The 14,898-nt window shown below is 40.0% G+C and overlaps 1 protein-coding gene and 1 long non-coding RNA gene across 6 annotated transcripts in view; one reads left to right on the top strand and one right to left on the bottom strand.

The window, feature by feature from the left end:
- Positions 1-14,898, bottom strand: part of LOC139637946 (uncharacterized) — a 69,181-nt gene that overhangs the window by 47,844 nt on the left and 6,439 nt on the right. The window lies entirely within an intron of this gene.
- On the top strand, positions 5,931-14,844 carry spon2b (spondin 2b, extracellular matrix protein). Its single transcript, XM_071506954.1, has 6 exons — positions 5,931-6,079; positions 7,326-7,595; positions 8,018-8,241; positions 10,200-10,391; positions 10,829-11,015; positions 13,724-14,844. The coding sequence occupies exons 2-6, from the start codon at positions 7,361-7,363 to the stop codon at positions 13,900-13,902; spliced, it is 1,017 nt and encodes a 338-aa protein (XP_071363055.1). The 5' UTR covers positions 5,931-6,079; positions 7,326-7,360; the 3' UTR covers positions 13,903-14,844.

Below are 14,898 nucleotides of genomic sequence, written 5' to 3'. Positions count from 1 at the left end.
GGGAGAGAACAGCGTGAAAAAGGTTCAATGTTAAGACCAGGTGTCAGCGAGAAATAAGAGTGTGTGTTTGTGTATGAGAGAAAGTAAGAGAGACAGGGTGAAAGTTACTGATTCATAATAAATGACTTAACTGATGTGTCTTTTGTTTTATTTACTGTGAGCTTTTATGCAAGGCACTGTGTGTGGCGTGTGTGTATGTGTGTGTGTTTAACGAAGCCAGAGAGTCAAAACAATGACCTCACATCCTGCCACCATAGCAACGCTGGCCATTAACCTAACAACAACAAGCTCTGTTATTTTGTTTACAGGCTGTCCGGTCCACTGGACCGACATATGGTGGCCTCTCTGCGGCCTTCAGCATCTTAAAATTCACCCGGTCGCTGAAATCAGTGAGTTCAGCCCTGCTTCCTACTTTCTGTTAGAAAGTTCAATGATGTTACTTGGCAGCAAAGCCAATTCCAGCTTGTAAACCAGTTTTGGATAATATTTCTTCGCAATGAAAGATTGCGCATCCACATAAAAAGATGGAATCTGTTTCACAACCTTCACTGATGTGAAGCAAAGGAGAGGCTAGTGGGTGCAGCAAAGGACAAGTACTGTACTGACTGATTCAAGTTCTGAGGATGCAGGAAAGTCCAAGAACACCTACTCTACTGCAAGTCATTTGATATACACGTAAACTTCCATACGCTTCCTGAAATGTAATCACAATGACTAAAGTACAGCTACTATTTAATTCCTTTGATGGTCGTGCAATTTTGAACTGAGAACACACAAAAAGCAAGGCACAGACTGCTGTATGCCTCAAACAAGTTCATCACAATTAATGGATGGATGGATGTCTGTACACCATGTTTTATTCATATCTCCACGTTTGGCCATCTGGACTTCATTAGGGTGGAGGTTACCAAGGAATTAGTGACCACTCTGATAAAAGCAAGAATGCAAACATCCTCAGTAACCACCACCCTGATGAACGTGAGATGGCAAATAAAAAATGTTGGGTGAGGTGAATAAAGTATGGTGACCAGGAGAAGAGGTGTGAAGCATCAAGTTTGACTGGAGTAAATGGTGGTGCACAGAAGCTCTGAAAAATCACAGTTTTATAACATTTGGTGCGTATAAGAGGATTTTTAAACACAGGTAAACCTGCTAAAAAAAATGCGGTTGATTCCTTTTACACTGCCAGCCGAGTGTCTTTCTGTTCGGACTGAGAGGACAATGACACAACTGCAAGGGGCAATGTCATCACATGCAGCTACAGAGCACACACACACACACACAGATGCATCTTCCCCAGGCGCAGTGTTTCTGGTTTACAGCCCTAGCACCAGCCAATCACATCTGGTTAAATCTCTTGGCTGAATCTGTAATGTAAACAAAAGTGTTGACCCATCACCAAAAATTTAACTGCAGGATGGGAATCTGCTCCCAAACTGACAACTCGCAGGTCTTTTAATACAGGGAATAAAATGAGACAAATCTGCTTTTGTGGTGCAACAGTCAGTTTACATATCAATTTGTTGATCAAAAATGAACTCTGACAACTTATAATAACTGAGTAATTGTTTTCAAGTGTTTTCATTATATATTGTATAAATGCTGCTTTTCTCAGTTTTATATAATTGTAAATTTCATATCCTGGTTATGGACAAAATAAGCAACTCAAGATGTCACATCTGAAATAGTGATGAATATTTTTTTCTCTATTTTTAAACATTATTTAGACTAAATGTTTAACTGATAAATTGAATAATTATCTGTGACCAAAAACTGTAGCACCAGCTTATATCAGTACTTTGTGTGAGGACAGCAGGAAAACAGGCCTATAATCAAATTTATAAACAATGAATACATATTTATAATATATATTTTTCATAAATAAGTCTGTTGAACTACAGTATATCTGCAAATAGTTAAATTACAGATTGGAACTTTATTATGAATATTTATTAGTGTGTGTCAAACACTGGTTACATGTGGGCTTGTTCAGTCATTGATTCTTAGTGTGAAGATGCAATTGTCAAATTTCCGTAGAATGCCTCAGAAACACAGAACATAAAAACATTTTCTATAATTTAAAGTCAAGTCCCAAATATACACATCGATTAAACTGAATTGAGCCCCGGTTGAATTACACTGGGAATCCAGTTTAAAAACAATAGCTAGATACAGAGTATCTGTGAAATATATAGGATGCTGGCAGTATTCCCACCTCTCTACCACAATCAGTACCCATACCCTCAACTCAATGGCCCCAGTCCCACATGGTTTTTCCTGACCTATATTCTCTTAGACGGTTCTCTCCCTTGGTATTCGCAGCTTCCTTGCAAACACCATTCGACTGAACATTTTCCTACACAAACACTATCAGGTCAAACTGATGCCTCCTTGTTTTTAAATCAAGACAGTCTTAGTCAGTTTTGTAGTCATATGCTGAAAACATGAAGCAAAAATAGGCCAGTGTGCACGTGTGAAACTGTTTCCTCTCCACAGCAACAACGAGAGGCAATAATATAATAACATAAGCCAAGGCTGCGGACAGTGCATGCAAGTGAGAATCCGTCACATCTGTTGCTACATCAACAAGAATTCCCAAACAATAACAGGGGACGAGGCAGAAAACCTGTGACTACAGTGCAGTTCAGTACAGTAAATTCAGCATTCAGCAATATTCAAACTGCAAAATATTAAACATTTCTATTAAAAAAGGAACAGAAATAGTACTGTGTGGACTTCCAATGAACATACAGATGAAGACTATGTGATATGGTCAAAAGCTCCGAACAAGCAAGAAAGTGGACTTTTGAGTGGATTTTCTGTTTTAAAGATTAAGAATGAACTTTGAAGGTCAGTGTTCAAACCAACATGACAGAAAAAAAAGAAAAAAACATTTACAATTCCATGACAACTGGGCAAATTTCATCCAGTTGAAAGCTCCAGGCGTAGTGTGCAACACTCAAGTAGTGTGAGTGGAGATTGTTTTGCATACTGGCAGGCCTACCTAGGTACATGTAGTTAAGATACCTACTACTGCTACTACCCATAATAACTTAATACTTTATTGATCCCTGTGGGACAGTTCGGCTCTCTGGGGAGGTTGAGAGTCAGAGCTCTGCAGCAAAACAACAGACTAGGAGCTGGATGGGATTCAGAGGCTTGAGCCAGAACACTGCAGCAGTGTGGATGGCTGCAGACACAGGAACATACAGAATCTGTCTATTGAGGACGGCACCCTGCACAATTTTAAGGTGTGATATGCATATAGGGATGAAGTCATGATGCAATGTGCCAAGGTGCATACCACGTGCACTTGGTACCTGTAGATCCACTTCATGAATTAGCCTGCAGTGTTCTGTGTCATAGGGAGCAAATCAAAAAACCACTCACTTTTGCTCTACTACCCTCGATTAAAAAAAAAAAAACAAAAAAAAATAAAACACTGAACACAGTACAGCACTGTTCAGAGTGTAAGAGTTGTGAAGGCAGTGACGAGTTAACTTTCCTTTTTCAAATGTCACTGACTGAAAGCAGACTGAAAGTCCAAACAATAAATCCTGGAAACTGAAGGAAGTTGAGTGAGGGCAACTGGTCTGTGTGTGTGTGTGTGTGTGAATGTGTGCGCTTGTGTGTGTGTGTGTAGGTGTGTTAGTTTGTGTTTGTAAGAAACGTGACCATATGGAAATCATTAGATGTGGGCTGACTCAGCATGCTGGCATATTTGTGTGTTTGCACGTGAGCATGTGTAGTGTTGTCTACCACCTCCAGGTTCAGTAAGTCAAACACCACACCCCTGACCTACACCTACACACACACACACACACACACACACACACACACACACACACACACACACACACACACACACACACACACACACACACACACACACACACACACACACACACACACACACACACCTGCTTGTGTCATTTTCTTTTAAAGTTGTCCAGAGGGGACTTGCAACCCTGGCCAATGTCCAACACCTGAGGAGGGGACCACCACTGGCTGTGGTGGAACTACCTTTGGTGAACACAGACCGGGACATGAGTACATATAATGGTTTTGTTGATGTCTTTCAAAAATGGATCATCATCCATAACCAACTGCTTCCAGCTCTCTAGGAGTGGGGCACTGCACAACAGGGTTGGTTTTGATACAGTGGGTGCTGAAAATGGGAGGGATCTGTGACTCACACTGAATCAGACTCTTTTCAGTCACAAACGAACCCAGTACGCTCCCGACTGCACTGAGAGCTTCTCTGAGGTCTTTATGGTCTTCATGTTGGTTGTTGGACTTCAAAATTCACTGAGCCTTACAAGGATCAAACACGCATCCTCAGACGTTCTAAGCAGTTCTAACATATGGAGATATTTCGTCAGAAAAACTTGACCACCCTTTCTGAGAGTCCTTAAGTCTTTCATCTGGGTGTTGACCAACAACAACCTCAAAACGTCAGAGCAGTTTTGTAACATCCTGAGCTAATATAGACACTTCAGAGTTGTATTACTTACAGCATTTGCGTCTACGGGTGAGCCTAGTAAGGATCAAACCCACATCCTCAGAAATCCTCTAACACCCTGAGCTAATTATAAAAAGTCACTTCACCATTTATTACAACTTTTGAGTGTTTACTTTAGACGTGAACTTCAAATGTCAGTTCATTGCCTGGGAATTGAGCACAAGACCTCAAAACCTATGAGTGGTCAGAGTTATTTGACCAGATACGCTTGAGGTTTTTTTTTTGGAGCTGTTGACTGTTTGGACATTGAACTTTAGTGAGCATTACAATGACCAAATCCTTGACCTTAAAAGATTTCAAAAGGCTTCTTACTCTTTGACCAAGACCATTTCGTGTCTAAAACTTTTTGTGTCTTTCCTCAGCAAGTTTGAACTTTACTTTCCTCAAGTTACCTGAAGTTTGAGCACACAACGTCAAAATTTCAAAACAGCCCTTTAAGGCCCTGAGCCTTTTTTGACAAGAAAGCTATAAGCTATATTTCTTGGAGCCTTTGACTCTTCACTTTCTGTGCAAGACTTCAAAATTCATTGAGCCTCATAAAAAGTAAGAGGGCTGCTCTGGAGCCTTGAGGTATTGGACTTCAAAATTCACTGCAGACTCAGGATTGAACCCAACACCCAAAGTAAATATTCAAAAGCCCTAGGAAATAAGGGCAAACAGTTGAAGCCTGCACTGGCCAGAGCACTGTGTGTAAACACTGCTGCTACCACCCATGCAGTACTGTAAGGCTCCAAGTTCATTACACATATGAAATAGCCTGCCAAAAACAACAACAACAACAAAAAAAAACAGTCTTATTTGGTGTCATCAAACACACCATTTCTTTGTATCTTAAAGTCTACACTTCTGTAACATTTTGTTGGATAATGCCTCAAGTTGCCTGACTTTATAAGCCCCTGAAAAACACATCAAAGGAGTTATGCAAATCGACTGTGTCATAGGCAATATAACTTCCTACATGAGTTAAAAAGCAGCACTGGGACTGGATCTAGCAGCTCAGCTGTAATTCAAAAACCTCACCAAGAGACATTTAGAGAGTTCTAGAAATACATTATAAGCCTCATTAGTCATATTTGTAGGTATCAGGACCTACAGTATCACACTGTGAAATGACACTCTACCCATGGAGCTGCACAGGACCCCTGGCGGTGTATCCAGAACTGCTGAACACATTAGCCAGTTAATGGGGTACTTATAAAGAGTAGGACAGAGGAGGAGGAGAGTGGCAGAGGGAGAGCCAAAGTCAAAGGGCATGAAGGGGGCAGGGAAGTCATTGACAAGCAGATAGAGAGGCTGAGAGAAAGTGTTTAGCAAGTTAAGGAGGGGAATGGAGCAAGGGGGGGGGGGGAAATTAGGGAGAGGAGGGAAAGAGGGAGAGGAAAGAGAGGGGTGAACCTCCTGAAAGACATAAATAGGCGAAAGAGGACTTGGAGCCTCGCAGTCACTCTTCCCGACAGCCACATCCACCGCTCTCCTCTCCCCTTCTCCTCACCTCCAGCCCTCCTCTCCAATCATCTGCTGCAACCCTTCATTCATCTGGAACCCTGAGCAAAACCAGTGAGTAGTTTCTGCACCACACCATCATCCTATTGCAACACAACAGCACAGTTACTTACAATTAAAAACTGCATCAATCAAATCAATAGGCATGACAGCTGTATTACAGAGGGCTACCAAGCTTGCATGTAACAGTGCTTCATGCAATCTTGCTGTGCATAAGTAACAAGAGATTCAGAGTAAACAAACATATGACAAGGAAGTGCAGATATAACCGCGTTTGTATGGATGCCATGTTTGTATTTTGGAGGAAATTAGTGTGGCATTAAAATACAAACATCTGCTGATAAATGTTAAGCACATCTGGCTCTACTTATGTGTTAATATGTCAGCATGCAAAAAATAATACATGTCCCTCGGGGGAACATTTAACCCCGGGACTCTTTACTAATGAAGGAAACATATAAGTGTCAAAATAATATTGCTAAGTGAGGGACTGAGTGAAAAGACCCACCTCACTGAAGAGTTACTGAAAGAGTTCAAAAAGGTGGCAAGATGAGTGCCAAGTTACTGCTCCCTCTTTAGGGAATTAAATTACAGGACAGTGAGGAAGATACGATGAGATATCCAAAGTTAGGACACTCAGTTGACATAGCTTAAATAATATCAATAAGGCAGGAATGTAGAGCTCACCAGGCTGCAACAGCATTTCACATTTGTATTTTAATCAGTGTCAGATCTCCCTGTGACAACCCTGCCTTGCTTTACTTGGGTTTGCAAGTCTAAACAGTGGAAAATAAACTGTGGAAAGGATTTACATGAAAAATATTCCCTCTGACTCACATGCCCCATTTGTTAAACTCAACAGTGATACTACAGCCAGACGCTTTGCCCTTTTCTCTAATTCTCCTTGTCAGTCTTGCCATGTAGTAGATCTTACAGGAAAAGGACAACTCCAAGTAGAAAAAATAGTAGTAAAATAATGAGAAAAATGATGACTGCACATCAGACTAGTGCAAAGCTTTTAAATGCACATGGAAAAAAATAGTGAGGGGATCCTCTTACGCAAAATATGATTAATTGAATCCTTTCAAAAGATATTTATGGCAAAATATTGGTAAAAATGCTGTGAATCAGATCTCTTAGGGTACAGTAACAGCAGAGTAAAGAACATGAGGAAGTGTATGTAGTACTGTATGTGGTGATTACAACCGTACACATAAGCAGCTCGATGACTCAGCTTGACAAAAACATTACTACTTACTTTTCTCCTTTCTTTGTATTCTCTTAAATACATCTCCTCCAGGTCCTTCATCCTCCCCCAAATCAACCCTCATTATCATGGACACCACAAAGACCATCCTCTCTATCTCCGAGGCACTCTACCATCTGATCGTCATGATGCTGACACTGGGCCAAGGTTTTCATTCGATGCCTGTTCCTACTGATATCCCCATGTGCACGGCCTCAGAAACTGCCCAGTACAGGCTAACGTTTACCGGCAAGTGGACTCAGGCAGCTTTCCCTAAGCAGTATCCTGTCTATCGTCCCCCTGCACAATGGTCAAACCTTATTGGTAAGTGCAGAGTTGAACTGTTTTTTGTAGAGATATTTTTATTAGAAGCAGATGCAGAACATTATTCTGATTGGTTACATAACAGAAAGCTAATACAGAAATATTTCTTCTACTGACCCATTGCTCAGTGCTTGAAACTGATTACTAAAGCCAGAGGAAGCCATTAAAGAGGTAAAAATAGAATGAGATGACATTTTCTTTCCTTTAGTAAATTTACAAAAGAATCCACAGATTGCTTTGACCCAATAAAGGAAATCCCCACAATATAATACATTAGGAGAAGTGTAGTCATACGGCTCACTTATTATCAAAAAATTAGAGTAAACAATGATGTGAGATGTACAAACAGTGCTAATTGCAGACTTAAGCCTGTTGCAATATCCATCTCTGATCCTCTTCTTTCCCACTCTCTCTGCTCTTAGGGGTGACCCACAGCACTGACTACCACATGTGGCAGCCTAATGAGTTTGCCAGCAATGGAGTAAGGGAGTTTGCGGAGAAAGGCGAGGCCTGGACGCTCATGAAGGAAGTCGAGGCGGCCGGCGAACGCATCCAGAGCGTTTATGGGCTCCTCTCCGCTCCTGCTGTTGTGGGAGGAACAGGCCAGATGAACACTGAGTTTGAGGTCTTCGCCAGGCACTCCTATGTAAGTCACTCAACACCTGGAATCCTTCAGTCTGAGTCAGGGTATCAGAGGCCTTTTGCTGGGTCAGTATACATAACAAGGTACTGTGAGGCTCTGGGTCACAAGACTTTCTTGTTGTGAATCCCTTAATATTTACTATACTTAAGCAATCTAAAACAGTAACAACATTTTGGATGCATTCATCTCTGTTTTCCCTTTCAAATAAGTTTTCAGTACAAGTGGATTAAATTGGATCTGTTTAAAACAAGCCTGATCGCTTGTGTGTTTGCCCTTGTGAACTGTGTGGGGAGGATATTTCCATTAGGGAATGTTGCGTTGCCATGTTACAGCAGTATAACTGAGAGTAAAATATTATTATTATCAATAGTAATGACAGCCAAAACTATTAAAAATTGGACCAGGGACAAGTCTCTTTTTAGCCAGGAAATAACTTATCATAATACTGCTACTTGCTGATAATAAAAAGAGTAATATTATGAGAAAGAGCACATTATACTTTTTTAACTAGGCTGGGGCAGCAAAATTGTTAACGCTACCATAAAACCAGCTCCAGAGTGTTTTTTCCATATGCTACACACTAAAGAGAGCTTCCAAAACGTAGCAAGCCTAATTTATGCCTCTACAAATTATATAAAACTCTGTAGGAGTTGGCTGTTAAACTTCCTGCTGATGAGTCCCTGGCTAGGTCATAAAACTGGGGACACATCTGACACTATGTTAGGCTTGGACAAGGTACGAGACAGAGTTGGGAGAAAAGAGAGGGAACAGAGGTTTGGTTTGGAGGTGAGAGAAATGGAAAAAGTCCAGTTGGAGACTAAAGATATTCACCAGCTCAAAACAAACTATATTTTAGCACTGAAATAACAGCACGTGTGTAAGGAGATGGGTGAAGTATTAGGCTTTGAATAACCAAGGATGATATGCTTCTAATTAAAAACATTCCAGCACAGTGAAATACATAGTCGTATGATAAAAACATCATATATTTGAAGGGTAAATAAACTGAATCTCTACATCATATGTGAAAAAAAAAAGGCTCTAGGGGGAGCTATGCAAAGTCTGACAGATCTCCACAAGTGATGTCACTGGAATCTGCATCACTGGAGTCTGAAGACTACAAGAAAAAAATCAAATAAAATCTGGCTTTGTGTCATTAGAGAGAAGTGAACTCACAAGACCTCTGTGGCCTGCTCTGCTTGAGGCTAGCAGCTTGAGGTTACATTAGCAGCTACTAACAAAACACTTCCAGATCTTTGACAAAACTTTCAGTTGTTGAGATGCAGTGTAGGTAATATAGAGCCCAAGATGCATGGAATAAAAAAGACGGTATCTCCGGTCCTGCTGCATTGATTTTCATAATTTTAACTGTCCATTATAAACCAAACAATTATTTGTTATAGGGAAGCAATGCTAAATTGGTGAGCTAAATTCAAATGAAAACTGGAAGGATACGATGATGTTTTATAGCCAAAATAAGGATAGTAAAGTTTTCCTCTCTCAAAAGGAATCTAATTATTTCTAGCAGTTTCTTTGCTTTTGTAAAAGTTCAATGGATATATCAACTGCATAAATCAACGATAAATCTGGGATCATTAGGTTTATGTCTATTTTTGGTAAGTGGAAAATAAAAACATTTAACAACAAAAAAATCTGAATCTGAAATGAAATAACCACATTATAGCTTTTATTTCCATTCCTAACTTCTGAATATAATTGGAAAATGACTTCAACTCAGAACAGTTATCTATTTCTTCCTTTGTGGCTTTACCCACAGTCCTGACAAACAAATCATATATGGTGACATAAAAATAACAGCCCTTTTCTATTCTCTTTCCCATGTCTTTTTCCCTTTCTCTCTCCTTATCTACGCTCTCGTCCTTCTCATTTCCTCTTCTTTCTCCTTTTCTCTCTCTCTACGCTTCATCTTCCTCCCCATGCTTTTCTTCCTCCATCTGCAGCTGTCGTTTATCGTGCGCATCGTTCCGAGCCCAGACTGGTTTGTGGGTGTGGACACTGTTGATCTGTGTGACGGTGACCACTGGAAAGAGAATGTGTCGTTGGAGCTTTTCCCATACGATGCAGGAACTGACAGCGGGTTCACTTTCTCCTCTCCAAACTTTGAGACCATCCCACAGGACAAAATCACACAGGTGGGTCAATCTAAGCCAAGAGCAACATTGCATGAATCCGAACCCACAAATCAGAAACTATGTGACCACAGAAATAAGCTTGAAATTGTGCACACAATCTATGTTGCCTACAGATTATTATATTGTTAGAAAATCACCTAAATTATGTAATATTCAACTGCCAGCTGCTTAAAGTCACTCTGACAATTTGACAATCAATTTAACGACAGTAGATGAAATAAAGATAACTAATTATAACAAATTAACTTATTATCATCTAAAAAACCAATAGCATAAGCACTGCAGTACACTACCCATAGATCCTAACACACTTTGATCATAAGTGATTAACTTACTAACTGCTATTGCGTAATTAAAGGTAATGGTCCTTATGATGTCTACCAACACATCTTCATTTATCATCAACTGTAATTCATCGCCCATTTTCCCTTCCACAGATCACCGCTTCCTTCCCTAGCCACCCCGCCAACTCCTTTTACTATCCCCGCCTGAAACACCTCCCACCGATTGCTAAGGTAACACTTACCAAGATAAAGAAGACCAATCAGATCATCAGCCTGCCTGTGGAGCCCACCCAGTCCAACCAACTGCCAACAGGAAACGAGATTGAGGACCAGCTCATAAGTAAGTCTGAAGAACGCTAATACTCAGAATCTCCAGCTTCATATGTGATCGATTAAATACTGTTGAAAAAAGTCAAAACCCTTTTCATGTATTGGTACAGCACTGCCTAAAATGTGGTATGTTGATATGATACTTGCATCATAATGGTAGTCATTTAGAAAAAATTACAGATCCCAGCCAGTTTCTCCCACATAGATCTTGGGTATTAAGGCACCCTGTTTTTGACCACTAGTCCTGCTATGGAGCAATGTCTTAAAAAGCAGGTCCCCATTTGCTTTAACTGCATACAGGCACGAGGATGCACGTGTACAAGTCTGTGGGCAATGCAATGCACATTACTGGTTTTATGCTATTCCACTCATCAACAGTTGAGGGCAACAGCGTGCAAAGAAGTATTGCAACACAACAACAAAGGCAGTGAAGAAGATAGCAAGCTAGCAAACGAGGATGTAAACAATGCACAATTTCAAACATTCAAAAAAATTGGCTTTGCAAATGTTTCATGTGGAAGGAAGTGAGCAGAAAAAGGGTTTGTTCGTCCTCTAGGTGACAGACGACGTGTTTTAGTGAGAAAATAACTGTCCGCTAACTCCATAAGATGCCTTTAGGGGAGAACCAAAATGTTCAATTTCAAAACTAAAATATGAATATTTTGCAGGTATAAGAAAGAAAATAATAAAATTTAAATACAAGCACTTATACATAGTGAGCAAAATATGCTGAAGTATAGATTAGTGAGAGCAACATTTAAACAATATACTTGCAATATTCCACTATTCCTACCCTAAGGTGCCTTTCCCAAATCTATTTGATTGAATTATACTATAGACATTTAAATGGAAAAAATGTATTTGATTTATGTTGTGCCAAACTCAGATGTGAGGGTTCAACACAATTCTAGGAGCTTGCATCTTTTGCTGACTCAGATTAAAGCATTTGCAAACCATTACAGGCCACACACAAACTCAATTACTTCCAACCAGTAACAAAAGAAGCCAAGCGAGTGCAGGGCATCAGAAAATGCCAGGGGCACATCTGGCATCCAGTGGAAAAATCTAAAGATGAGAGACTGAGAAAGTGAAAGAGCATTTAAAGGAAACTATGTAGAAATTATGTACAGCAGCGTTTAGGTCATGACTCAAAATGGGATGCAGACACGTATGTTTTAACAAGACCTGGATCCATAAGTTGAAGCTGGATTTATTTAATGTCAGTTCCCGGATTGTTAAACTTTAAGACTCCCTGTTGTACAGATTAGTGGTAACAGTAAAATAGTCCAACTGCAAGGACGAACAGGAAGACAACTTGGAAAAATAAAGATGAAGAGTGTGTCAAACTACAAGTAAAGCCAACAATGCAGCAGTCAAGCAACCTGTCTGTGTGACTGATCTTCTCCAATCTGACAGGAAAGGGAAAAAAATAACCTTTTATAAAAACATAATTCACCCCAAAAAGGCTAAATAGATGACTTGACCAGGAAAAAGTTTCTTTAGGGGGAAAAAAAGGGAACAGATAGCGTGTCAGCCTGGCAGTAAAGCTGACAGTGCGGTAATCAGATTCAGTGTTGAGGGTAACTGTAAAGGTTTGACTCAGCATCACAGACTACAAGTCCGTTCCCCTGACTACCCATCAACAAACAACAGAGAAGGGCCAAGAATCTGTTGGGGTTTCCTGCCCTGCTCCCAGTGCTCCATTTTACCTCTCCAGCTGTTTATCCTTCCCTTGCCCCATTAAAACCTTCATCTTTTTTATGCTTTCTCCCCAGGGAGTGGACAAAAAATTTTCATTACAGATGAGCATTCACCTGCTCTATATTTTATCTGTGAAATACAGCACTGATATAATATAAGATAAACTAGCATTTCTTCTTGCAGTATCTTATCAAGTTATCCTTCCCTGTGTCCTTAATGGACACACAAGATGAACAGAGATGTCAAAATCTGTCTTAACTTGACGTGCATGTTCCACCCCTCCACCCTTCCGTCCATCCATGCAGCTTCCGTACCGCCTCCCATCCTTCTGTTTTTCTACTCTTTAACCCACAACTAAGTCTGTGATACATATCAGCTGTATGCAAGGTCACAACAAGGTTGTCTGAGGTAGCTCAGCAAGTTCACTATGTTGGAAAGCGAGAGTGAAAGCAATAAAGAAAAAAACATAATATAACATAAGATTTCAGTGTAATAGGTATCTGCCATACAGCTGAGGTGCATTTTTGCAAGGCACCCTATCTGCTATGATGGACTTATTAAGTTATAGCACTGTTTACTGTGAGAAAGGGAATAGTGACCAAGAGCAAGCACAGTCAGCAAAGACTGAATAAATGAAAAAAACAAAAAAAAAAAAAAAAACAGTACTGCAATTATACATACTGCAAACTCCAGCAGCACAGCTACTGCCAAGAATCTATAACGAGAAGCTATTGGTTCATAAAGAGCTACACATGCAGCAAGCCATCATTTACTGGAATTCCCTTTCATTATTTTATTACTTTTTTAAAGCCAAGGATTGAAGAGCAGTGATTTTCCTGATAATGAATTATTCCACTCCTTTCCATTCAAGTCTATAAAAGGAAACCCAAATATCCACTTACAAATGTCAATACAAGAGTTCATGCACAAGAGCTAGAAAACAGAACCACTGGAAAATGACAAACCAAACCTAAATGTTAATGAAACTATGATGCCCCCCCCCCCCCCTCTGTGCAGATACCCCTCTGGACTGCGAGGTGTCAGTGTGGTCGCCCTGGGGCTTGTGCAAAGGCAAGTGTGGAGACTCAGGCGTGCAGCACCGCACACGCTATGTCCTCATGCATCCTGCAAACAATGGAGCAGCATGCCCCCTGCTGGAGGAAGAGAGGAAGTGCTTCCCAGACAACTGCTTATGACTAGGCCAGGAAAGGAGGGAGAAGAAAGAGAGGAAGGAAAGGAGGGAGAAGAAAGAGAGGAAAGCCAGGAAAGGGAGGAAGGGACGAAGACGGAGAAACAACAGTAAAAGGTCTGCAGTGTATTCACATTAGGAATAAATATGACAAACAAGACTCCCTTCTTTCCTCCCTGGCCTAGGCCTCTTTCTGTAGAGATGATTAATGTACTGATTGATAGTCTGACTATTAAATGAGGAACGTTAGACTGTAAAAAAAAAAGTCTCATCCTTAAGTTATACTGACAGGTCTGACAGTACTGGAGAGGTGTAGTTTGGCAAAGCAGCTAGTAGACACCAATTCAGCTTTGACAGATTATGCAAATTGTGTGGGGAGAGAACAATGCTGTTTTAAACACAGCTCTTAACTAAAAACACATTTTCACATCATAATTGGGTTTGGTCTGACATTTCTGAAGATCATAGACATTTGTTTGCCCACAGTGGATTATAACTCCAAGCAGCTTTAATCTAATGGATTTGGAAATAAATCCATACAAATGGCACTTAAGATCTAAAATCCCTATATCCAAGAAATACTTAACAGAAAATGCAAATAATATCAGCTCCTGCACAGGGGGGAAACATGACACATCAATTGTTCCATTAGCTGAAGTAGTACTAGCTGTGCCTCTAAATAATGCCGCATTCAAAACATAATGTTTACAGAGACATTGTGGTTATTTTCCTGAAGCCAAAGAACATATTTATTGACAGGATTTTAACCTGTAGTGTACAGTATATCAAATCTGATAGTAATAATTTGTATTCCTTTATGTTATTGAGATATTAGTTCAATACAGAAAATATGTTTTTGGTAAAAAAAAAAAAAAAGATATTAAAAATGTTTTTAAAAAAATGTATGTTTTCTGTATGGTCAATAAAGTGTAAATATCTCTAAAGACAATGTCAGTGATAACTGTTTCTTCAAGACAGAGATGGTCCTTTTGAAAAGAGTATA

The sequence above is a fragment of the Trachinotus anak genome, unplaced genomic scaffold (genome assembly GCF_046630095.1).
Source record: "Trachinotus anak isolate AG129_WGS33_773 ecotype Australia unplaced genomic scaffold, CSIRO_AGI_Tana_v1 ptg000021l, whole genome shotgun sequence".
NCBI classification, from domain to species: Eukaryota; Metazoa; Chordata; class Actinopteri; order Carangiformes; family Carangidae; genus Trachinotus; species Trachinotus anak.
This window is presented reverse-complemented; position numbering and strand designations above follow the sequence as displayed.

Coding starts and splice junctions, on each gene's coding strand:
- spon2b (XM_071506954.1), top strand. CDS start 7,361: ATGGACACCACAAAGACCATCCTCTCTATCTCCGAGGCACTCTACCAT. Junction 8,242..10,199: donor TCTTCGCCAGGCACTCCTAT/GTAAGTCACTCA, acceptor CTCCATCTGCAG/CTGTCGTTTATCGTGCGCAT. Junction 10,392..10,828: donor CACAGGACAAAATCACACAG/GTGGGTCAATCT, acceptor TCCCTTCCACAG/ATCACCGCTTCCTTCCCTAG.